This window comes from Taurulus bubalis (assembly GCF_910589615.1).
Source record: "Taurulus bubalis genome assembly, chromosome: 17".
Lineage (NCBI taxonomy): Eukaryota > Metazoa > Chordata > Actinopteri > Perciformes > Cottidae > Taurulus > Taurulus bubalis.
Window position 1 is genome coordinate 20,493,159 of NC_136605.1, and position 24,831 is coordinate 20,517,989.

Below are 24,831 nucleotides of genomic sequence, written 5' to 3' on the forward strand. Positions count from 1 at the left end.
ATACTACAATAATAATAGAATACATTTATATAGTAGATGACAGAATAACACTCATATGGGCGCTTCATTTCTGCATTTTACTTTTGATATGTCTAGCACATTTTGTTAATGATAATTTAAAAACTTTCACTTTGACTTATATCGAGTATTTTTACAGTGTCGTGCTGCTGCTTTTCCTTAAGTAAAGGATCTTTTGAATTTTGAAAACAAACTATTCACTGTCTTCTATCAGCATTTTATGAACATTTCCCAACCCGTTTGTTCAGTTTTTATTCACCGGAAGCATTTCCCGAGCAGTCAGATTTGCAAAAGGAGCATGTTTGCAGTAAAACATCAGATATTATTGCTCTTTTTCAGCAATACAACTTACTTTTGAAAGCACGGGGAACATAAAACCCTCGATCCTGTGCAGCTTTAAATAACTCAGTGACTGTAAAGCTTGTCGTTCTCCCTCCAGAATGCCCTGTCTGAGGAACTATCCAACATGAAGAAACTCCAGGACGACCTCTTGGCAAACAAGGTGCCTCGAAGCTTCACTCAGTTAAAACTAGTCCACATATGTTCCTTTTTTTTAAAAGCATTTCTCACAACCAACTCTGTCTCCTGCCCCCTCAGGACCAGCTGATCGCGGAGCTGGAGCGTATTCAGCTGGAGTTAGATCAGCTGAGAGCGAGGCCCGGGGGCTCCTATTCCAGGTCTGTCGGCCATTTCTAAACCCCGAGACGCCGGTGTTGTGTCTCTTATCTCGCCAGACGTCGTGGATGAATCTCCCCACGTCGGAGGCGTTTAACACTGTCAGCGCGGCGTTGATATGTGGCCTCCGCTCACACTCGCTGACTCAGTGCCCAAACACACACACACACACACACACACACGATCCAATTATCACTTTCTCATCTGCACGTCTTGACACCTGCAGCCTTCTGTGAACTTGTTAATGGGAATATGATGCACTTTTACACGGAATGTGAAGTAAAAACAACAGCTTTCTTCATATGTTATATTCTCCTATATTCCGACTATACCTTGAATAAAGAAAGTAGCACTTAAATGGCACTTTGTAGTTTAACTTTCTTGAAGAAATAGTTCTTTCTTGATTCTTGTTCTTCTTCATGAGTTTATACTCATGGTTGAATGCACTTCTTGTAAGTAGATTTGGATAAAAGCGTCAGCGAAATTAAATGTAATACCGTAAAAGTCGGGTTACAAGCCGCTGGTACCTCCGGTGGGTGACCTTGCTGTAGCAAGCTAGCAGCAGCGCTAGCTAGCTCCCAGCTGCTGCTAGCTAGCTTCCCGCTGCTTCTGCTGCTACTGCCCGCGTCCCGTCTGCCTGCGTCGAGCCGGGGCTGGAGAGCTAGCGGAGCACTAGCAGGAACACTAGCTGGAGCGCTAGCTGGCTACAGCGGGGAGCTAACAGGGACACTGACCGAAGCTAGTAGCGGCTTGTAACCCGACTTTTACGGTATATGTTCTTAACATTTCAGATGTTTTTTCGATAGGTCTTCTGTTCATATTTTAGTTTTGGTTCATCCAGCTGCGATGTGTTTTTGTTCTGTCGTCGCCGCCGCTGCTATCTCCATCTTATCTCGTATCGTCTTCTTGCCTCCGTCTCTCCAGCCGCTCTCTGCCAGGCAGCGCTCTGGAGCTGAGGTATTCCCACGGGTGTGGCTCGCTCCCAACGGGCTCGACCACTCACCTGGACCACTTCGGCAACGCCTCCGCCGGGGGCGTGTTCAGGCGGAGTCGCCGGGCCCGTTGGAGCTCCGTCAGAGAGGACTCTAGCAAGGTGAGGATCTGATGCGACGTCGCTACGACCCGAAACACAGATTCATCTTAGAAGCATCAGTTACTTTTCTATTAAACAACAAAACATTGTCAGAGTAAGGAACAAACATCCCTCTGGATATTCGTGAAATCCCATTTTCCCCCTTGGAGTTGACTAATTGCAAGTTTGTATTACTGTCATCCTGATCCTCTATGACTAAAACCTAACACAATGAGACATTTTGCTTTCTTCACGGAAGAACCACAGCACTACTCTCTGTGTGCAGTACCCGGACTGGGAGAGCGGGGCTCTGCTGGGGACCGGGTTCGAGCCGGGCTTGGACGTGTGCTGCTCCGACGACGACGACGACGGGGACCCTCGGTTCGGCTCCGAGCTGCTGTCCCCCAGCGGCCAGACGGACGTGCAGACCCTGGCCATCATGCTGCAGGATCAGCTGGAGGCCATCAACAAGGAGATCAAGTACTTAATGCACCGCACACCGCAGCCTCAAACACCTTTCTGACTGCAGACTCAGACCTTTTACTTAAGTACCAATACCACAATAATATAAAAAAACACTACAGACCCTGTATTCAAACCTCTGTTTAAGTAAAAGTATTATCAGAAAAACAGAACTTTCATCTTGTGTTGATTTTGGTCCTTATATGGACAAAATGTTCCAGATCTGGGTCTGGTTGGTCTGCTGGAGTCTGAGTTGAAGGAGTTTTTTGGGAAACTGCAAACAAAAAAAATCTGATTTTGAGTGGGACTCGGACCGAATGATAGGCATTAAAAATAAATATGTATATTTAGAAATAGCCAATCTTCTCGCTGATGGTCTTGTTTGCGTAGGTCGCATGCTGGCCAGGCTAGCTGTTTCCCCTTGTTTCCAGTCTTTATGCTAAGCTAAGCTAGCTAGCCAGCTAACTTTTTTGGCACAAAAAATGAAAATGTGAAGCAAAAATAATGCACTTTTTAAAAGTGTCAAATTCTCTTCTGATGCGTTCAGTGCATTATTATTATTATTATTATCATGTCCTCCTTCCTCCTTTTTCTCACCGTCCACCTTCAAACCCAGACTCATCCAGGAGGAGAAGGAGAACACGGAGTTGCGGGCCGAGGAGATCGAGAGCCGGGTCAGCGTGGCTCTGGACCCTCCGTCCTCCCTGGGCAGAGACGGCCGGGGCTTCATCCCCTCGTCCATCACGTCTTCCACCCTGGCCTCCCCCTCCCCGCCCAGCTCTGGACACTCCACCCCTCGCCTGCCTCACTCCCCGGCCCGCGAGACGGACAGACAGGTACCGCTTCCTATTCCCGTCCCGCGTTATAACCTTTTTTTTTTCCCCCCGTTATCTCGCCTCCGTTTTCTCCTCCAGACGGTGAGTCATGCAAATAGATCACGCAGACCGAGTCAGAGGAGTTCAGGCGTTCTCCAACAGCAGCTTGTTTGATTGGGCAAGACTGGAAGTCTTTGGAGGAAAGGTATGACGGTTGGTGCCAGACGCGCTTGGTTCCAGCATTTCTGAAACGGGCGGATGGATTACAAAGGATGGTGCGATAAAAAAATGAAATACAAACACGCAGTCAGCGGCGATGGTGACAGCGATGATGTTGATGTGGGAGTTCAGAGACGAATGGTTCAAGTTAGGAAGCAGGAAGACAAAACCAGCGATGATACACTCAACATAGTGACCAAAATAGAGAAAAAGTCATTAATAAATGATGCTAACGTTGACGTGAATCATCAATCTGTTGGTCTGCGGGAAACTAGTCGCCACAAATGTCCCATCCAATAGGAATGCAGGTCTGGTTGGCGTCCATGTTTGTTTTTGGTGTGATAATCTGTCGGTGGAAAGAAAATGTGTCTCATTTTATGAGGTGGAATGAGATATTTGTTTCTCTTGTAGCCGCGGTTACAAGAGTAAAGTGAAATGAAAAAAACGCTCTCTGGATCGTCCAAGCTTCACACTTTGTTCTCCTCCAGAACAGCAAAGAGGACGACCGCTCCCTCGCTCTCCTCGACTCCACGCCTCCTTCCACGCCTCGCGCGCTGCGGTTGGAGCGCATGGCCCTCACCCACCCGGGGGCGACGCTGGACGACACCCGGGAGTTCCGCAGGTAAAAAGCGGGCCGCGCGCGTCGGACGCCATGGGTTTTAATCCCCCCCCCTCTTTTCGACCTCGGTGATTTCCTCTCTGTCCCTCCCCAGTCTCTCCGCAGACGGCAGCAGCTCCAACAGCAGCCAAGACTCTCTCCACAAGTCCAGTAAGAAGAAAAGCATCAAGTCTTCCATTGGGCGGCTTTTCGGGAAGAAGGAGAAAGGACGGATGGGCCAACCCGGCCGGGAAGGGTCTGCTTCTCTTGGTAAACCAGGCGGAGTGTATTCTAGTAATCTGCACTGATTAGATTGTTCTCTTTCGTTCGTGTGACCTTTGACCTCACTGCGTCTCCTCCAGCGTCTACGCCCTCTGAGGAGACGGCCGCTGGAGACCCGATGGGGATAAACAAGACCGGGACTCTGGGTCCGGCGGATAAAGACCGCCGCAGCAAGAAGAAGTTTGTGAATTACGTCCATATCTATATTTCTGATCTCTCACTTGAACGGCACCGCATGTGTAACTCCTCCTCTTCCTCCTCCTCTTCCTCTTACCAGGCACGAGCTACTGGAGGAAGCATGTCGCCAAGGACTTCCCTTTGCATCCTGGGACGGACCCACTGTGGTGTCCTGGTTGGAGGTACTGTGCCTCCACAGAAAGCTAAAGAGATAGTAATGAGATCTTATCTTTAAACGTTGAATTAAAACTGTTCCCAGCATCAAAATGTCTGGTTGTTGCACGTTCTACAGAACAGGTGTTTCAACTTAACGAGTGACCGTGTTAACTGGTGACTTTCCGCCCGAAAGGATCCATATCAGGGTTCTTACGCTCGTGGAAAACCTGGAAAAGTCATGGAATTTTAAAACGTTTTTTTCAAGGCCTGGAAATGTCCCTGAAAAAATAAAACCCCAAAAGTTTAGTAAAAGTCATGTAAATGTGTTATATTCATGTGTTCATGTCGTTAATTTACGCTGAGTTTGAAATAATTAATATGCTTTTAAAAGAAAGACTCAAAATATAAGCAGGCATACATACAGGCATCTATATAAATGTTTATTCTTTTATTCAAATTATTGTCTCATTCATTTGTGTCATTGAAGGTTTACTGTATGCTTTGTATTCTCATTGTTAGTTTAAATACATTTACTCACTTTTTCATGTAAACACAGAGATTTCACGACATGTTTGGTCATGGAAATTTGGTTTAAAGTCATGGAAAAGTCACGGAAATCCATTGGTCAGAATGCATATGAAGCCTGCCATTTGGATCCACTAAACAACATTTATTTTCCTCCCACATTTCCCTAATCCGCGGCCTCCTCCTCCCTCCAGCTGTGGGTGGGGATGCCGGCCTGGTACGTCGCCGCCTGCCGCTCCAACGTGAAGAGCGGCGCCATCATGGCCAACCTGTCGGACACGGAGATCCAGCGGGAGATCGGCATCAGTAACCCGCTGCACCGCCTCAAACTGCGGCTGGCCATCCAGGAGATGGTCTCCCTCACCAGCCCCTCGGCCCCGGCCAGCACCCGCTCTGTGAGAACGGAAATAAAAAAAAAAAGAGGAATTATAATTGCAACTAAAACAAATCCCACAGTTTGCTCCGAGACTTTAATGATAAAACACGTGCATGTGAGCGGTATGGGGTCCATGTTGAACCAGGTGTTTGTAGTTTTGTGATTAGGTGAAATGTTAATGATCCCTGTTGGGAGATTTGCTGCAGAAACTAATAACACAGCGAAGCAGAAATGCTAAATAAATACAATATAATTGAGAGTATATGAGCGATGTCGGATAAAAAGCAGATTCTGTTTCGGTGGGATAAAGAACCCCGCATGTGATAAATGTCAAACGTAATAAAAGCAATAGGGGTGGGGGTTTTTTTTTTTCTGCAGGAGAATGACAGCAAAACCGCCGTGAAAAAAAGTTCCACCTATTTCACCTCGTAACAAAAGTTGGCAACGGAACCAAATGTTGCGTTCTCACACAGCGACAAAAACAAACCAGATGTTGAAACAAATGTCGTAAAAGTGTTGCACGCACATAACGGCTTTAATGTCTCCGGGTCACAAATAAGCCAAAGAGCGTATTTATTTGTTCATATTGAAAAATGAATACTGAACTTCCTGTGTTTTTTCTTTCTCTCGTTCAAAGTCGACCAGCAACGTGTGGATGACCCACGCCGAGATGGAGACCCTGAACGCGGCATCCAAGCCTCCGGTTAGTGTCTGGAAAAAAACTCTCTTTTTTTTATGTAATTATTTTTGTATTCATTATTTTAAGCGTCTCGTCTGGTCTGAATCATGTTGACGAGTCTCTCCCCTCCCTCCTCTTCCTCTCTCTCTCTTTTAATGTCTGCCTCTTTATTGTCTCTTCTTCCCCAGAGTGTTGAGCATCTTCTTCTTCTTCTCTCCCTCTGGTTGCTGTTTCAGTGTGAACTGCTTCCGACTAATTACCCGTTCACTAACACACTATTCCTTCCTTTTGTCCTCATTTCCTGCTGCTGCTGCTCCCTCCTCTCCTCTGCTTCACCTCCATCATCTCTCCATCCGTCCTCCCTGCTCTTGACCCCTGCTCCCTCTCCACATCACTCTCTCTCTCTCTCTCTTTGACTCTCTCTCGCTCGGCCTCTTCTCTCATCGCTGCAGGAGCTCAAAGAGTTCAGCTGGGATCAGGTAAGGATCAACGCACAAGTCAGACATGTTCATGCACTGGTTCATTCTGCTTCCATAAAATGTCTTCTTTCCTACTAGCGGAAATTCAAAATACACATTTATAGGTGTTTATTTTAATGCTTTGTCTCTTTGCATTAAAGATTTATCCTAAATTCACCAAAAGTTATCATTAGAAAATGCTGCATTTGCGTATTTAAACATAACATTTTAGAAAACCTAATAATACAAATACACATAATAACTGCCTTAATGTGAGTAATGAACTGGTGACGTTTTATGATGATATCTATTAGTCCCCTATCCACCTGTAGTGTCTTCAAAATGTGTGTAATTTATAAAAACATATCTTTAAAGGCCGTTTCAGATATCATTCATAGAACGATTCAAACATTTTATTCATGCAAACTACAGATTTATGGTGCATGTGATTTCCAAAATGACTCTAATATGTGAACACAATGAAACAAGGCATGTTGCACCCGGCTTTATCCAAAGTTCAGCTTCCGCTCCTGGAAATGTGTGTAAACGAGCACATATTTGATAAAATAATGCCTCATGAGCAACCAAACATTCCAGAAAATGTTTAATACATTTGCTTTTATTATAAATAATGTAAGTAATCCACAGGGAAAGTTTCATAGTGCCATCTATTGGTTTTTATTTTGACCCTAATCAGTCACACACAGCGAGCTGCGTGTCTGTCAGTCGTCTCCAGTGAGACTAAAGTGAGTCACGAGCCGCTGACCTGCGGGCGTGAAGCCGGGCGTGAAGCCGGGCGTGAAGCCGGGCGTGAAGCCGGGCGTGACTCGCCGCTGACGGCCTGTGGTTGTCCCCCTCCAGATCCTGGCCTACGGCGACATGAATCACGAGTGGGTGGGCAACGACTGGCTGCCCAGCCTGGGCCTGCCGCTGTACCGCAGCTACTTCATGGAGTCCCTGGTGGACGCCCGCATGCTGGACCACCTGACCAAGAAGGAGCTGAGAGGACAGCTCAAAATGGTGGACAGCTTCCACAGGTACGGAGGCTCGGCTTCCCTCTCGTCTCCTTTGTCCGTGTCCTTCTTGCGTGTTGAGCCTCTGTGCGAGCGGGGAAGTAGTTAAAGAGTCCAGGGGGTCACAGGTGGTGGTGATGCTGCTGCAGGTGAGAGTGCAGGTTAACCTCCCTCTTCCTCTTCCTCTTCCTCACAGGGTCAGCCTGCATTACGGCATCATGTGCCTGAAGCGCCTCAACTACGACCGCAAGGAGCTGGAGAGGAAGAGAGAGGAGAGCATCCACCACAACAAAGGTGAGCTCATGTTCATGTTTCTGTCCACACAACTAATCTATAACACTTTTTCCCCCTTATTATTACAAATTATTACTGTATTTGTCCATTTATTTGTGTGTTACTTATCGGTTAGTGCAATTTCTTTCTTTGTCTTCCACTTTGAAAGCCTGTTACAAGGGAACATGAGGCATAAATACAAGAAAAATAAGTAGAGATCACTACATACAATATTCAGAATGACAAAAACATAATATTAGAGAAATAGGTAGTAGAGTATAGAAGAGCAAGAAGAGAAGTTATTCAAAGAGTGTAAAGTCATCACTCAAAGACGTAAAATAAGGAATTATACATCACAAGCTCAATAATCGTAACAAAGTATTCACTTTCTGACATCATCTTCATCATGTGAAATATAATGCAAACTTGATAATGGGAAGCAAAGCATCTCCATTGATTTCCGCAGTCGTCCCCGTCTGTGGGAGACGTTCCTCTGTTAATAAACCGCAGCTTTCTAGAGCAATTTGGCTGAATAACGATGACATAAACGTCAACAGGCTCGCTCATTAAACAAAAACCTCTCGCTCTCCCACCGCTGCACCTCAGGATACACATGCTGCACATTTACAATCAGCTCATCTGGGCTCATTTCCTCACTGGAGAATTCCCCAAAGTGAGGACATTTGTGAGTTTTGGGCTTGTTATTTTTTTGCCTGACGATGAGCTCTGCCTGTCAGAGAATAAATCGGTAAAGCGAGAACATCTCACTGTTTCTCTCCGGCGCCGAGCAGCTGGATTAACCTCCGCTTGCGTGTTTCATCCAGCTGGACAGTCCAGGAAGTGAGCAGCTCGCGATCTCACCCTCCTCCTCTTCCTCTCTTCACCTTCCTCTCAGATGTGATGGTGTGGTCCAACGAGCGCGTGATGTGCTGGGTGCAGACCATCGGCCTGAAGGAGTACGGAGACAACCTGCGGGAGAGCGGCGTCCACGGGGCGCTGCTGGCGCTGGACGACACCTTCGACTACACCGACCTGGCGCTGCTGCTGCAGATCCCCAACCAGCACACTCAGGTTACTGGCTCTCTGTTTGGGGAGGAAGGAGTGCAACAGCACCCTTCAGGGGGATGTAAAGACCCACCGCCTCCCAGCATGTTTTTTACATTAGGCCTTTTTTTTTTGGCATTCTCTTTTTTTAATATATTTTAGAGTGGACAGGAAACATGGAGAGAGGTGCCAAGCAGGAATTAAATCATCAACTTCGTGGTGGTATGCACACCCTAAACTTTAGGCTATTGGCGCGCCGGCGTTACCGCATATTAAAAAGTAAATGCATCTTCTAGGATTTTTCAATAGATGCATCTACTTCTTCGCACTTATTGAAAAATCCGAGAATCTATCATGTGCAGCTTGTATTTCTTTTCAAATTAACACAAGATGTGACCTGCAGGCTTGGAGTTACCTCATCACACTCGAGTGAGTCGATATCAAGTTGAGATGTCATGAAAGCGTGTGTGAGATTTAGAGTGAAGACTTCTGGGGGTCACGGTGAAGGTCAAACACGTGGAGGAGGACGTTTTAGGTTTTTGCTGATCGATATCTTTGCAGAACAAAGTCTTTAAACCCCCATAATTACATTCTTTTAACTTTTTAATAAAAGCCTTTATTTACTATAAATATTGGCTTCTGTCAGCTTCTTTAATGATAGTGACGATAATAAGTGGTGTTTTTTGTCTTAAAGCGCTGCAGGCCGGGGTTCTTTGTTGCATCTCTTTCTCTCTCCATCATTTTCTATGTATAATAAAAGGCTTAAAATGCCTGAACATGTACTTGAAGCCTCATCTGACCCTGAAAGTGTGTTTCCTGCAGAGTCTGAATGCGTCTCAAAGCTCTTCTTCACGTCTCCCCTGCAGGCCCGGCAGCTCCTGGAGCAAGAGTACAACTCCCTCCTCATCATGGGAACCGAGAGACGACCCGACGAGGTCAGCCCGCTAAATCAAGCTCCGAGAAAGAAGACAAATAAATAAATACAGATTGTTTCCGTTCACACTCTCTTTGTCTTCTCAGCACGACGGAGCGAAGACGTTCACCCGCTCGCCCTCCTGGAGGAAGATGTTTCGGGAGAAAGACCTGCGGGGCGTGACCTCCGACTCCGCCGAGACTCTGCCCGCCAACTTCCGTGCCTCAGCCATCTCCACGCCCTCCGTTACCCTGAGGAAGGTTCAGAGCGACGGTGAGTACGACCCCGTGACCTCCGGCGCCTCCGCTCTCGTGTTGGCATGCGTCCCGGCTCCTCTGAGCGGTCGAGCCGCGTCTCAATTTAGACGACGCGAGAGGAGCCGTTACTCTAGATGGCATTACTCACAGGAAGAGCACGACAGGAATCGGGCTGTTCAGCGGCTGCAGCGCCGAGCTGGAGGTCTGCAGAGTGACGTCTTCATTTGACACGCAGGACGAGAGTGAGGGGAACGGGCACGAGAAAATATAGGGGACGAGGTTTTTATCTTTATTTTGTACTTCGAGAATAAAGTCAAGATATTGAGAATAAATTCACAATGTTGTGAACGAATGTTGGGAGTAAATTTGAAGTGTTGAGAATAAAGTCGAAATGTCAAAATATTGAAAATAATGTCAAGATATTGAGAATAAGTTCAAATTGTTTTGAATCAAGTCAAAATATTGAGAATAAATTGTAAAAAAAACGAGAATAAATTCAATATATTAAGAATTTAGTCAAAATATTGAGAATTATTCAAAAATTATGGGAGTAAATAAAAAATGTTGAGAATAAAGTTAAAATGTCAACATTTTGAGAATAAAATCAAGATATTGAGAATAAATTCAAAATATTGAAAATAAATTAAAAATGTTTGGGAATGAAGTCAAAATATTGGGAATAAATTCAAAATATTGAGAATACATTCAAAAAGTTTGTGAATAAAATTAAGAGATTGGAAATAAAGTCAAAATATTGAGAATAAATTCAAAATATTGAGAATAAATTCAAAATATTGAGAATAAATTCAAAATATTGAGAATAAATTCCAAATATTGAGAATAAATTCAAAATGTTTGGGAATAAAGTCAAAATATTGAGAATAAATTCCAAATGTTTAGGAATAAAGTCAAAATATTGACAATAAATTCAAAATATTGACAATAAATTCAAAATATTGACAATAAAATCAAAATGTTTGGGAATAAAGTCAAAATATTGAGAATAAATTCCAAATGTTTAGGAATAAAGTCAAAATATTGAGAATAAAATCAAAATGTTTGGGAATAAAATCAAAATATTGAGAATCAAGTCAAAATATTGAGAATAAAGTCAAAATATTGAGAATGAATTCCAAATGTTTGGGAATAAAGTCAAAATATTGAGAATAAATTCAAAATGTTTGGGAATAAAGTCAAAATATTGAGAATAAATTCAAAATGTTTAGGAATGAAGTCAAAATATTGACAATAAATTCAAAATATTGACAATAAATCAAACTACTGGCACTGCATGTCCTAAATTGTGCCTTTATTCTCACAATGTAAAACCATCCTCTATTCCCCCCTTGGCCCTAACACTAAACTAATAACAGCCCTGAACAGAAACGCTCGTCTTCAGCCGCGTTACACAAGACTCAGAGCAGTTGCTTGTGTTCATGCTGCCGTTAGTTTGTCTTGGGGAACTTGTTGTAGTCTTTCCAGCAAAGGAACTGGCAATAACAAGGAGCAAAGCACAGAGGAAGACGATTATCCCTCATTCCGCCTCTTAATAGGAACGCAGTGGAAGGTCAGAGCATGTCTAGAAGCAACCGCAGCCTCGATAACGACCCGTCTGTGTCTCCCACAGCCGGCTCCGGAGCCCGCGGTGAAGCCGCCTCAGTGAGGACGTACTCCTGTTGAGGGGTCCGAGGTGAGGAAACGCTTTATGAAACTGTCCCGTCGTGTTTTAATCCGTGCGGTGAGACAGCGGCTCTCCAGCTTCCCCGAGAGGCCTCTCTCTCCCTGCATGTGCCGAGCACATTGCTTTGTTGAGGTTCGTTGGTGTGAGCGGGATTACGAAGTCTCTTTTTTACCCTTTAACACCCCTGGAACCAATTTTGGCTCTATACTTTTTTTAACTTTCCCCTGTGTTTGAGTCGTCGTAGGAACCCCCAAATTAATTCCAATACTTGTGTTTATTGTATGTATTTGTTCAGCAAAGTCTTGGGAAAAAAAATGTATATCTGCAAAAAAATCACTTTTAAAAGATATTTTGCTCATATCTATGAACGATATGAGCAAGATTTCCCCAAAATGCCTCCTCATACTGTATGATGGTGCCCTAACAACAGCCCACATACTAATAAGACACCTTTTTGGAAAGAGTAGGACCTAAAGAATCATAATCTGCAACATAAATCATAATAGAACACAGCATTTGGGTGTTCAAAGGAGTTTCGTTCGGTTAAAAAATGGAGTTTACGTAAATACTTAAACTTAACGGTTACTTTAATTATGTTTCACACCAGATGCATCTTCTCACAAGGGTTGCGGTATTGTAGCAATTTAAATGAAGTTAAACAACGACGTGGTTCCGGAGATAATATGTTTGTAGGCGCAGGGGGCATTTTTTTCTGCACACTGTTGTTAAAGGGTTTTAAAGTGGTGGGTTTGGTGGATTTAGCCAGGGTTGAATTAAGGCCGCGGACGCAGTGATGCAGGGGATAATAACGGCGAGTCTCTCTCCTCAGGGCGCTGACTGGACCGGGGGACTGGAGGCCCACGCTCGCTCATCCACGGAGAGAAAAGAAGCAATGAATATAAACCGTTTAAAAAAAAAAAAAAAAAAAGAAGAAATAAATCTATCGGTCTGACCGTTCTGCAATAACAGAAGCGAAAGGAATGAAGGCGGGAAAACGACATGAAGAATGTACAAATGTGTTTTTTCCGACCAGACCGGGAAGGTTGAATGGGATCAGCTGGATTCTCTCTCTGTCTCTCTCTCTTCCTGTCCTTCTGTCTTTGCTCTTCCTCTCTCTCTCTCTCTCTCTCTCTCTCTCTCTCTCTCTCTCTCTCTCTCTCTCTCTCTCTCTCTCTCTCGGGTTAATGAAGGACAACACCGGTGTTGGTTCGTTTTGGTGCCGGCCTCGCCGCCGCCTCCCCCCCTCTTCATTCCTGTCGGAGTCTGCACACAGTCAGCAGAGTTGGCAATATCAGGGCTCATTTTCCTTCCCTTCAGAGGAAAACCACTACTCGCTGCCATTTATTCTCTTACAGTTTGAAAAACAACTAAACGTGTCGCCTTATAACTTCTGCTCAGCAACAGGTGTTTTTTTTTTATGAGGGCCGGAGGGGCAGAAGTTAACCTCACCGTAAAGTTTAGAAAAACAAGAGGAAATGACTGTAAGGACGTTTAAAAATTGGGGGGGAAACAACACCAACACCGGTGTCCAGCGGCGGCCATCTTGGCTCTAGGGGTAGTAAAACACGTCCGGGTTCAGACCGCCGACCACTTCAGAGGGACCCTCCTCGGGCTTTTGTCTGTTGGCGCCTTGAAAGCCGATCTCTTTTGAAGGAGACCCCGTTACGGAGATCAAAGGGCGGGACCGGGCGGCGGCATTGAGCTCATGGCGGCGGCGGCGGCGGCGGCGGGGAAATCCATCACGTTTGTGTTGGTGCCACTTTCTGAAAAAGGCGTACTTTGCTAGTTTATCTGACGAGACACAGAACCGTGTGAAGAGCTGCAACCCGACTCTTCTTCTTTACTTCGCCGCAGCTCATCTGGGACCGGGAATCGAACACCCGGCCCTCTGTGAAACCAACACGCTGCACTATAACGTTTAAAGAGGCGCTCTGCCGGTTCTTTTCGGACGAATATCAGTTTATTGGCTTGAGAACAGTTGAATGATATATTCTGTGGGGCTGGAGGATCTTTTCACAAAGACACAACTGCATTGTGGGAAATGTAGGATCCTGCTTTTTAAAGCTTGGGACTAAAACGTCTCAGATATCTCTCTTTACGATGCGTCAATCTTTACCAATTACTTTTTTTATCTGAGTATCCCAAGTGCAACACTAAAACAGCTGAGCACCATTTAATAAATCATCTATCAATACTTTATAGATCAGTAAAACAAGCGCTAATAAAGACACATTTTGGGTTGCCAAGTTGTAAAATAATCTATTACGGTGGAGCACAGCTCAAACACATAGATTACCTTCTGGAAAAAGGTTATAATTAACCATTTATCAACATTATTGTAACATTTATTAACTGCAGACTTTAGTAGCTGAGGATGAGGAAGTTCATGGAAAATGTTTTCTGACTTAATATTGAGATATTACATCTGTTTTAGTGATTATTAAAGAGGTTTTCCACCATTAAAATGAGTTTAAATTGTCAAAAAGTTGAACTAAAAAGTCTTTTCACAACCTTGCAACCCAAAAGTAATTTATAATAATATACAGTATCTTATAACAGCCCCATAAATAATGTATATACGACGTAAAACATTATTTAAAACAGTTGTTTCATGGATTGTAACGTATGTCTTATTGGAAAGTGGGACCAAAAAAAGTGTTATATGTTCAGAAAAGGCACGCGACGTGACTCGTGTTTAGATATTTAGCGCGACGTCTCCGCGCATGCGCGTCGTGACTTTTGGATCGGCTCGGGGTTTTGGGTCACCCTGACGATGGGAGAGAGAGAGAGAGAGAAAAGGAAACTGGACGAACAGAAGCCGGTCATTTTACTGCGCGCGCGCACACACACACACACACACACACACACACACACACACACACACACACACACACACACACACACACACACACACACACGCCATAACAGAAACCAAGAGCTCTCCGTGGGGAGGCAGGGTGAGAGGTGAGAGAGGAAGCCCAGGAAACTAAACCCTTAGCCTCTGTGTTTACGATGCATGTCAAACAAACGACAATGACCTAAATACTTTTTTTTTGGTGGTGAAGATGATATGAGGTGTCTTTAAGAAGTATATATAAATATATATATATATCTGTATGATAAAGCTACAGGGGTTTTGGGAGCCTGGGGATCAATTTGTAAAATGTGTGTATTTTTTTCAGTTGTATTTTTTATTTTTTACGATATCTATTTATTTTTCTTTATGTATTGGATAAATGTGTATGTACATGTTTCGTTCCTTCTTGGCTTCATTTTGAACTAGTTTAAAAAAAAGTAAAGTAAAAAAGTAAAAAAAAAAAAAAAGTAAATATGAAAAATGGTCATTTAAAAATACGCTACTGTATGTGTACATTTTTGAGAAACAAACTGTGCAATGATTTAAACAGATTTCCATGATTAAAGTGATAGTAATACAACATTAAAAATGGAAAATAAAACAATAACGATGATGATGATTTAAAAATGGTGTAAAAGAAACAATAAAGAGATCCCGGTGGATCTGCTGATCATCGCAAACTTTCTCCTGTTTCTCTTTTCCACGTTGGTTTGTTTTAGGTGAGTAACTGAGTACATTTACACTAGTACTGCCCTAAATTATAATGTAAATGTACTTCTACTGCTCTTTATGTATTCTCCTCCACCACATTGATCAGGCACTTATTGCCCTTTATACTCCACTACATGTAATAATTATAGCCACTAATTACTTGGCAGGGTAAGATTTTGCAGGACTTTTACTTGTAATATAGTTATTTTTAAGTGATGCTACTCCTGCACAGGTTCTTCTTCTTGAAGCTGTAGTTTGAGGAATCGGCAGATTATGAAAGAAAAACACTTATTCATCAATAGAATAATTCCCAGAGTGCTTTGGGAGTTCAACTCTGCATCTTTACATCAGTGGAAAACCATTTGCTGAGTACAAATATCCTTTATTACCACATTTCTGCAGGTAAACCGATCAAACCAGTAGATGGTGAAACGACCTTGTTTAGGAGTCACGTCATTTAAAAAACCACGTGGTTTTTTAAAAACTTTTGCATTCATGAACCACGTCCAACGAGACATGAGCTGGACTTCCTGTCTCCGACACCACGAGCACATCGGACGCATCCCAAGTCTCTTATTTGTCGCTTCCTCGTTTCCTCTCTCCTCTCTCCTCGCATGGTTTCCTTGCGTCTCTCCACGCGTAACTAAGACAGGTAAGTGAGGGAAACGGGGGACGCAATAAAGAGACATGTGATGCACCCACTGCCACATTCATGGTGATGCATTGTGGGAATGGTGTGGCGCAGTGCAGCGGAGCCTCAGTAGGGGGCGCTGGGAGGCTGGAATTATCATCAGACACTGGAGAGAAAACTACCCCTCCATGAAGACTTCTTCTATAAATACACACAGATATACATAGCTTCATACATAAAGGTATACTGGTGTCATATATATATATGTATATATATATATATAAAAAGGAATATATTAATATCAAGGACATACACATGCTTACATACTAATCAAAAAAATAACTTAAGATTATGAAAGATAAATCATACAAAAACAGTAAAATCTCTATATATGACAATTTTCCCTAAGATCTAGTATTGAGGTCTTCTTGTTTTTTCAAAAGTCATTTGAAGTGGAGGAGGGAGGGATGGAGGGATGAGAGAGAGAGAGAGAGAGAGAAATAACCAAATCCATCATGTGAAAGGAAGTGCACACAGAAGGACGTCTCAGCTGCTCTGGTCTGTGTCACTTTCTACTCTCTCCTCTCTCTCTCTCTTAGCCCCTCCCCTTCCTGGTCAGGACCTCCCTCCCCGCCGCCTGATTGGCTCTGGACAGCAGCACGCAGACGCAGGACGAGTCGATGCGGATCCACCTCCACCCGGTCCGGTTGTTGGCGTCCTTGGTGAGCGCCCGGACGTACGACTGCTTGGCCTTGCACTCGCTCACCCACTGCTTCTTGTCCACGCCCAAGCAGCCGGCCCCGGCCACGCCCGTCCTGGCGGATTTCGCCGCCGCGCCGCCGCCCCTCGAGCGTCCGGCGTTGCTCAGCTGCTCGGCCTCGCGGCAGCGCGTCTCGTAGAAGTACTGTTTGAGCGGGCCCGTCTGCGTCTGGATCTCCTGCAGGATGGTGACCTTCTGGCCGTGGGAGTCGATGGCCGTCTTCTTGTCGGTGACCCAGACGCTCTCCGACTCGCACACCGACTTCTCCCCTCTCCTGCGGTCGACCAGGTGCGAGCGCTTGTCCCTCCTGGCGGGACGGGCGACCTCGGCGGCGCCCGAAGAGTCCGCCCAGCTCGGGGTCCTGTCGATGGCCCGGTCCCCGTGGCCCTCGATGTGCATGTCCTCCTGCTCCTCCCCGTCCCGGTCCTCCTCCAGCAGGCCGCTCTCCAGCATGAGCAGCAGCGGCGGGTGCTCCGGGGGCGACGGCGACGGGGAGAACAGCACCCGCGGGTGCGCGTCCAGAAACATCTCGTCCAGGCCCGTCCCGAGCCCGGCCTCCAGGTTCAAGAGGCCGTCGCCCGGCCCTCGGGTCCACGTGCTTCCTGTCCCGCGGTTCTCCGAGGGAACCGTGGGACCCGGTCCTCTGCGACCCTTCGGGGTGATCTGGGTTTCCGCCGCAGAACCCGGCTGCAGTCTTTCTGCGGCGTCCCGATGGTTGTCCTTCTTGCCCGCGACACTGGAGTAGTCCCGCCTGCCACCGCCGCCATCTTTGAAGTCCTTTGGTAGAGGAGTATCCCGGGAAGTATCCTGGGCCCCGAGCGGCGTCCCTCCTTCCGTGGGGACGTCCACCACTCTGCTTTCATCCTCGCCGTTCGATCGGCGGGTTCCTCGGCGCTCCGCCCTGAGCGCCGCCGTCTCTTCGTCCGCGGAGGATTTCAGGCGCTCCCTGCGGTTCCGGAGGTTTTGTCTGTTGGCGTGTCGGCTGAGAGCGGCGGCCATGTTGTTGTAGTCCGTCTGCGAGGCATTTCCGTGGAAGTCGTGGTCGTGGTCGGCGGCGGGAGCTGCGAGGCGAGCGGCCGGGTCAAAGCCCGGCTCCGGCGTCGCGGCGGCGGCGATCCTGGACACGGGGTCGTGGGGGAATGGCAGGGCCGAGGCAATCACCATGGCAACCAGGGGAAGCCAGTGCATCACTCCCAAGACGTATCAGCTGGAGGAAACGGAGCACACAAGACGGAAGAGACCGTTATTTTTTTTTTACACACAACGCAAACTGCAGTTAACCCAAGTGCCTCGATTAGGAAGCCAAAGAGGTTTTTACTGGCGGCCCCGCAGCTTTACGGGCCCCCGGCGCTCCGACCGCCGAGGTACGGCTTCAAGATCTTGGCAGAACTCGTGGAAAAATAGTGCCAAGTATACAGCGAGGTCGCCCTCTGGCCTCCTTTTAAAGGCACGGCTTTCCATTTCCTCCTCTCTTTTGTTCTGTTAACAACAAACGTGGTTTAACTCAGACCGACTTGTAAAAACTCACAAATTAGAAGAAAAGCGTCCCAGAACTCCAGGTACTCTCGCCGGTCACACCTGGTGCCGGGGGTTTGTTTTGCTAAAGATAAAAAGACGATGCCTGAACACGATGGAATTCATCTGCTCCCCCGGACGGAGAGTTTATTATTCAAAGCGGCTTCATTGTAAACAACCCGCCTGCCTCAACCTGCGTTATTTAAACTGCGCAAAAGGGATTAATACGCAATTTTTGTGTTAAGGAAATATAAAACAAATACTGCAGAGTCTTTATAATAAACCCTCTCGGGGTTGGAGTCTCAAAAACAGTGTGAACATGTTAATAAATGTTGTTTAAAGTGTATTTTAGAGCTGCAACGACAGAACATTAAAGGCTATTAACTATTTTGATAATCAGCTAAAAACATAAACTTACATTTCATATTTTCAGCCTCTAAAACGTGAGCTAATTTTTCTTATTATAAAATGTACATCTTTGGGCTTTTTGACTATTTTGATTGACAAATAATCCTCAGTTGCAGCTGTGTTTAATTTTTTGACATTAATGCCACAACATGGCAGCAAATGAGACGTTCCGCTATATTTAACGGAATTATTTGAACACCTCCCCCCAAAAAAAAAAAGAAATCCCACTCGCGGTGACACACCGAACAGTCACTGTAACTGTGCGTGACTCAAGGGAAGCACTCCCTCAGGACGGCCCAATGTAAACACCTCCTGACGTGCAAGGAGACCTTTTTGGGCAGTTCGTCACGTCTGACATCATCGCGGATGAAACGTGAATCACGTGTCGGGTCGAGGCGATGCCTTTGTGTCTCAAAGCTCACCTGTGACTAAGCGGGGAAATATTCCACGCGGAGCACCGGAGGCGGCGAGCGGTTTGTTTTGTCTGAAAGCTGAAAGCAAGGGAGGAGGTCACTCTCAAAGAGTTAAAATAGGTGGAATGATCAGAATGTTAGGGATGCAGCTTTACTGGTGAGAGAGAGAGAGAGAGAGAGAGAGAGAGAGAGAGAGAGAGAGAGAGACATGCACATATGCAGACACATGGTCATTAATCATTTTATTGTGCCAAAGAAACACAACTGTTTTCTTTTCTTTTAACTTATTTACTGTATTGCTTTGGCAATATTGTCTTTTTTTTAAATTGTATTCATGCCAATAAAGTTATTTGAATTTGAGAGAGAGAGAGAGAGAGAGAGAGAGACATGCACATATACAATCATTAATAATTGTATTGTGCCAAAGAAACACAACCCTTTTCTTTTATTTTAAGTTATTTACTGTAATGCTTTGGCAATATTGTCTTTTTTTAAATTGTATTCTTGCCAATAAAGTTATTTGAATTTGAGAGAGAGAGCGAGAGAGAGCGAGAGAGCGAGAGAGAGCGAGAAAGAGAGAGAGAATAGGTATGAAGGAGTGGATGTCACGGCTTGTTTGTTAGCTCGAGGGCGACTGAGAGGATTTATCAGGGACAATCAGTGTGTGTGTATGTATGTGTGTGTGTGTGTGTGTGTGTGTGTGTGTGTGAGAACATGTGAATGAGTGAAGTGTGTGTGCTCGGCTGGGCCACGCCCTTGGACACGACAGCAGCAGCGAGGTTTGGCCGACGCATCGCTCGCGCCGTCACCTCGGGGCGTCCCAGCAGCGCCTGCTTGTCACTTACGATGATGATGATGATGATGATGATGATGATGATGATGATGATGATGGTCTAAGTGCTTCCCTGTTTGCTCTGGCTACTGGTCCATGGCACCGGGCCCGCCACATAAACCCAGGTGTGTTTCGGGCTGATAGAAGGATGTTAAAGCGGTGAAAAGAAACTGTTACACAGAGAGGCCTGTGTGTGTGTGTGTGTGTGTGTGTGCGTGTGTGTGTGTGTGTGTGTGTGTGTGTGTGTGTGTGTGTGTGTGTGTTGTACATCCATCTGCAGGATTTAAAATGATGTGAGTGTGTGTCTTCTGTTGCAGGAGAGTTATAGAGTACTGCAGGAACGTCCCCTCTGGTGGACTTTAAAGATTTATCGTATTTTAAAACTCAAACAAAACATAAATCCACTTTTTTTTTCTCCTTCATTTTCAGTTCCTTCATCTTGAAGTTTTTTATGTTCATGGGTTTTTGATGAGATGAAGTGGTCTCATGTTGAAGCCTCAAGTTCTGCTTTATGGTCTGTTTGACTCTAAATTACCATAATTTACTAAATGAACATCATGCTGTATTGAAGAAGACTTGAAACTAGAGATTGAGACATAAACTCATGTTTACAATGTTTACTGAGGGAATAAATCAAGAGAGAAGTAGAGCCATTCATATAGACTTCTATACAACCAGAGGAGTCGCCCCCTGGTGGTCAGGAGAGAGAATGCAGCTTTAACACATGAAGCATAGACTTCTATACAACCAGAGGAGTTGCCGCCTGCTGGCTATAAGAGAGAATGCAGTTTAACACATGACGCATATACTTCTATACAACCAGAGGAGTCGCCCCCTGGTGGTCAACTTCTATACAACCAGAGGAGTCGGCCCCTGGTGGTCAGGAGAGAGAATGCAGCTTTAACACATGAAGCATAGACTTCTATACAACCAGAGGGTGATCGATGAAGCTGCATTCTCTCTACTGATCACCAGGGGGCGACTCCTCTGGTTGTATAGAAGTCTAGGCTTCATGTGTTAAAGCTGCATTCTCTCTCCTGACCACAAGAGGAGTCTCCCCCTGGTGGTCAGGAGAGAGAATGCAGCTTTAAGACACTCACGTATCGGCTTCTCTCGTCAGAACTGGAGGTTAAAACAATTTTAACCTCCAGTTCATTTAAGTTTTTGTTCAACGAGGTAAAATCCGTCAGTAAATACTCCTCTCCTGAGTTTGTAAGTGTCCTAAAGAAAGGTGGTTCCTAATAAACGTCCTCACTGTTCACTATATCCTCTTTTAGCTCCATTAGCACCTTTAGCTCCTTCAGGCGGTGCAGTTCCTTTATAGCCCAACGTTAGTGAGTTTACTTCTTTCCGATCGCATCCACGGCTCTAAAAATCATGAAAGTGATGGAAGAAAAGAGGAGCACAGAGATCATTCTCTGCGATAACCCCAAATCAAATCAAATCTCTTCGTCCCACAGAAACACGTCCTGGCCGCAGCACTATTTTTTTTTTGGAGGCACCACACAGACGGTCGCTAAGTGGTTCCTTTGTAAAACAGCAGCAGCACTTCATCACCGCGCTCCATTTGCTGCAATGACACGCATCATTTGCCGCTCCCCGCCGGCCTCTGGACCAGACCGGCACTCTGGACCAGTCTCTCTAAATAAATACAAAACCCTAACTCACTTACTGGATAAAACCCCACTCAGCTCTGCACACTTGTGCTAATCCTGATCTCCGTCGCCCTGAAGCTCCTCCAAATGAGCTCAGGAAGAATAGCATGAAACCACAGGAAGCGAGCAGAACTCCCAGAATAAACAGAATAAACTGTGACTCGCGCGGCGAAGGCCTCAGCGAGCATCGATTACGAGGCCGAGCGGCCGCCTGTTTCTGCTTGTTTTCGTGTTCGCGCGGAAGGAAGCCGCGCAACACTGTAGCATTCCCGGCGGGATATCATGAGACGACCCCGGAGAACATTTTTAAGTGACAGCTCGAGACGGATCCGTTTCACTCTGAGCGTTCTCCTCCCTCCGAACCACTATTTCATATTGCTGATGTCATATTGTGACTGATCGTTTCCATTTAACCCGTGTCACTGTTTTCCTTATTGTAAGTATGCACTAAGCCTACAAAAAAGGTGGTATGTGAATATTATTCTGGCTGCAACGAACAAGTATTTACATTTTCTTTTACATGACGATTCTAGTGATTCTTGATCGGTGGATGAATTGTTTTCTCTCCAAAAACATCAGAAAACTGAAGAAATATCACAATTTCCTTCAGTCCAACGGGACGTTTTTCTTATTTCTTATTAGATCAAATAGATGAAACGTAGCAAAGTGTAACATTTTAGAAGCTTAAACCAGAGAATGCTTCATTTTATTTTGCTTTTTAAAGATGTCCGAACCGATTGCCGAACTACGATGATGGTTATTTATTTAAATGATTAAAGCGCATGCTCTGACACCAGACAAGCAGGGAGAAAACAGTAAAGGAAAGTGGTTCTGGCCTCGGGGGACAAACTGGTGTGACTTCTGTTCTGAGCGCCGCAGCGTGAACCGCGGGGGGCTAATCCCCCCGAGACAGCAAGAGAGGAGCCGGAATCAGGGGGGATTATGGGGCAGCGGGCTTCTGGCTGTGAGACCCCTCCCCGGGAAACAGATGCCATGAAGCAGCCCGACACACCTGGAGGCTACTGCGCCATTAGGCTGTTAACAAGGTGCCCCCTTCCTCCTCCTCCTCCTCCTCCTCCTCCTCCTCCTCCTCCTCCTCCTCCTCATGCGTGGCTAACGTCAGACACGTCCATCTGACAGAGTTAATGCACTCTGTGTTAGTGTTGGGACCGCCCCCCCCCCCCGTGTGTGTGTGTGTGTGTGTGTGTGTGTGTGTGTGTGTGTGTGGAGGCCAACTGATTGGAGGACGTTTTTTGAGCCTCGCATCACATCTTTCAGCAGACTTTGTGACAAGTTCAGGGGCCGAACAAAGCCGTCTGAGAGGAAGCCGAGCGTGACCGACGGACCCGCAGGTAAATGATTGTCCTCCTCCTCTTCCTCGTCCTCTTCCTCTCTTCTCCTCCGTCTCCCTGTACAGTAAAGGCCTCAGCGTTTACGATGCCTCGCTGTCCCACTGTGCAAACAGCCCATTCATTCCAGCTCTGTGATTGTCTCATATACCAAAGATCCAGCCTTCCTCCTCCTCCTCTTCCTCCTCCTCCTCCTCCTCTTCCTCCTCCTCCTCCTCCTCAGATGACAACGTCTCTACCGGTCACATCATATGCAAATCTTTCTTTCTCTCTTTTCCACAAACAGGATGACAACACACACTTCTGCTGAGCACAAGTACACGTTTAGAGGTACTTGTACTTCATTTTGTTCTGCTATACTTCATACATCACACTACATTTCAGCAGGATGTGCACTTTTTTTTTTACTCTACTGTAATTATCTAACTTTGCAGATTCAGATACTCAACAAATTAATTATGAAGTAATATTAGAAAACTTTATTGAAATTCACAAGCTCGTAAGTAAACGGTAATTAAAATAAGTTTATAATATATTTATATGATACTGAAATGTTCTGCATACTTTTGGTACTTTAAGTATATTTTATTCCCACAATGTGTTATTATTCCTTTTACTCAAGTACAACATGAGTACTCGCTCCACTACTGCTGATGACGTACTAGTACTGCAATAAAACAGCCCAACATGTAATCATGGTTTTAATGGCGTACCGGACGAAACATAATAGGTGGAATGTAATTCTATGGAATGTATTAAGCCGCAATACTGAATGAATTCATATTCTCAGTGATTATTTCCCATGATCCTCCCTCCAGATAAAAAAAAAAAAAAAAAACTCCCACACACCGTCCGGCCTCTTGACAAAAAAAGATCAGATGAAGACATCAGCGGCAGGTTCGTTTCATATGAGCACCTGTGTGTGATCTACCTGCGGGTTTCACCTCACCTGGCTGACTGGCTGCCAACCCAAACAACGTGGCGGAGTGACAACCAGGCTGCAGGACTGCCAGAGCCATTAAAACACGCTGGAGGTTTCCAAATACTTAAATATTGTGCAAGAAAAAAAACAAGGGTAACAAGTTTTTTGTTTTTTTTAAATGAATGAATAATGTATTCATGTAGTAATAATAATAATAATAATAAAATAAGCAGTATGTAATGTATGCATGCGTGTATGAGAGTAAACACGTCAGATAATAAACAAAATAATTAAATGCATAGCCAAATAAGCCATAAATAGCCATAAATAAGGTATAATAAATGAACCTAATTAAATAACATTTACATAGAGCCACCAGTCTGCCCAAGTGACTGGATCCAACATTGAATGAATACATGTGTGTATTACACGTGCATAATATGTATATATTTATATATACATATGTTCCAGGCCTACATACCGTTTAGGTGAGATCCGGACCCCGCGTCCTTCCAGCTGACACCACATTGATTATAGAGTCCTGTCGCCAGTTACTCAACTGGTTTTGCAAAAGAATAAACTCAACAAACACCTTCTCACGGAACCCGCGACGCTACACAGGAACATTTCTTCCTCCTCTTGACGCTCCGTGACATCGCATGTGGAGGAAAAAAAAAAAGGAATCCGAAGAGGGAGAAAGTAAAAGCAGCAAAGGAAATTAAAAAAAATAAAGTTGGGAACCAGAAAGCTCTGCTGTCCCGGGAGCGCGTCCCCGTGAAGGAGGCGGGTGGAAAGAGCTCGTCTAGAAGCCCCGGAAAAGTGTCAAAAATGTCAAAAAGTGTAGATATTCCTTGCGTTGTTACTCCTCCAAGAGCAAGCGGGGGGAAAGTATCTCAGTGGAGAAGTTGGCCAAATGTTTTAAGACCTGAACTCCGCCTGAAACGCGTTAAGTCGGACTAATAGTGAAGCTAGCGTGACTAGCAAGCGCGACTTCCGGTTTGCTCCTTCAAAATAAAATCCGGGATTTGTGTCCAGCGGCGGGTGCTTTTATTCCCCAGACGAAAACAGCCACTTCCGGTGTAGCT

General features: G+C 45.2%; 2 protein-coding genes across 2 annotated transcripts in view; one reads left to right on the top strand and one right to left on the bottom strand.

Moving 5' to 3' along the window:
* Positions 1-12,534, top strand: part of ppfia3 (PTPRF interacting protein alpha 3) — a gene marked incomplete at its 5' end in the record, with an annotated part of 25,889 nt that extends 13,355 nt beyond the window's left edge. The window contains 19 exons of the mRNA XM_079232807.1: positions 458-520; positions 616-695; positions 1,618-1,786; positions 2,052-2,245; positions 2,844-3,063; positions 3,750-3,883; positions 3,975-4,129; positions 4,222-4,321; positions 4,419-4,500; positions 5,194-5,394; positions 6,013-6,078; positions 6,507-6,533; positions 7,374-7,549; positions 7,722-7,819; positions 8,694-8,869; positions 9,709-9,777; positions 9,863-10,028; positions 11,640-11,702; positions 12,523-12,534. Coding sequence (XP_079088933.1) covers positions 458-520; positions 616-695; positions 1,618-1,786; positions 2,052-2,245; positions 2,844-3,063; positions 3,750-3,883; positions 3,975-4,129; positions 4,222-4,321; positions 4,419-4,500; positions 5,194-5,394; positions 6,013-6,078; positions 6,507-6,533; positions 7,374-7,549; positions 7,722-7,819; positions 8,694-8,869; positions 9,709-9,777; positions 9,863-10,028; positions 11,640-11,692 — 2,229 coding nt within the window. The 3' untranslated portion in view covers positions 11,693-11,702; positions 12,523-12,534. The remainder of the gene's footprint in view (positions 1-457; positions 521-615; positions 696-1,617; positions 1,787-2,051; positions 2,246-2,843; positions 3,064-3,749; positions 3,884-3,974; positions 4,130-4,221; positions 4,322-4,418; positions 4,501-5,193; positions 5,395-6,012; positions 6,079-6,506; positions 6,534-7,373; positions 7,550-7,721; positions 7,820-8,693; positions 8,870-9,708; positions 9,778-9,862; positions 10,029-11,639; positions 11,703-12,522) is intronic.
* Positions 12,535-16,435: 3,901 nt separating this feature from the next.
* Positions 16,436-24,372, bottom strand: ntf4 (neurotrophin 4). Its single transcript, XM_079232898.1, has 2 exons — positions 24,228-24,372; positions 16,436-17,859 (listed from the first exon to the last, which is right to left on the bottom strand). Exon 2 carries the CDS (start codon positions 17,838-17,840, stop codon positions 16,488-16,490), a length of 1,353 nt encoding a protein of 450 aa, XP_079089024.1. The 5' UTR covers positions 17,841-17,859; positions 24,228-24,372; the 3' UTR covers positions 16,436-16,487.
* Between the last annotated feature and the right edge of the window lie 459 nt (positions 24,373-24,831).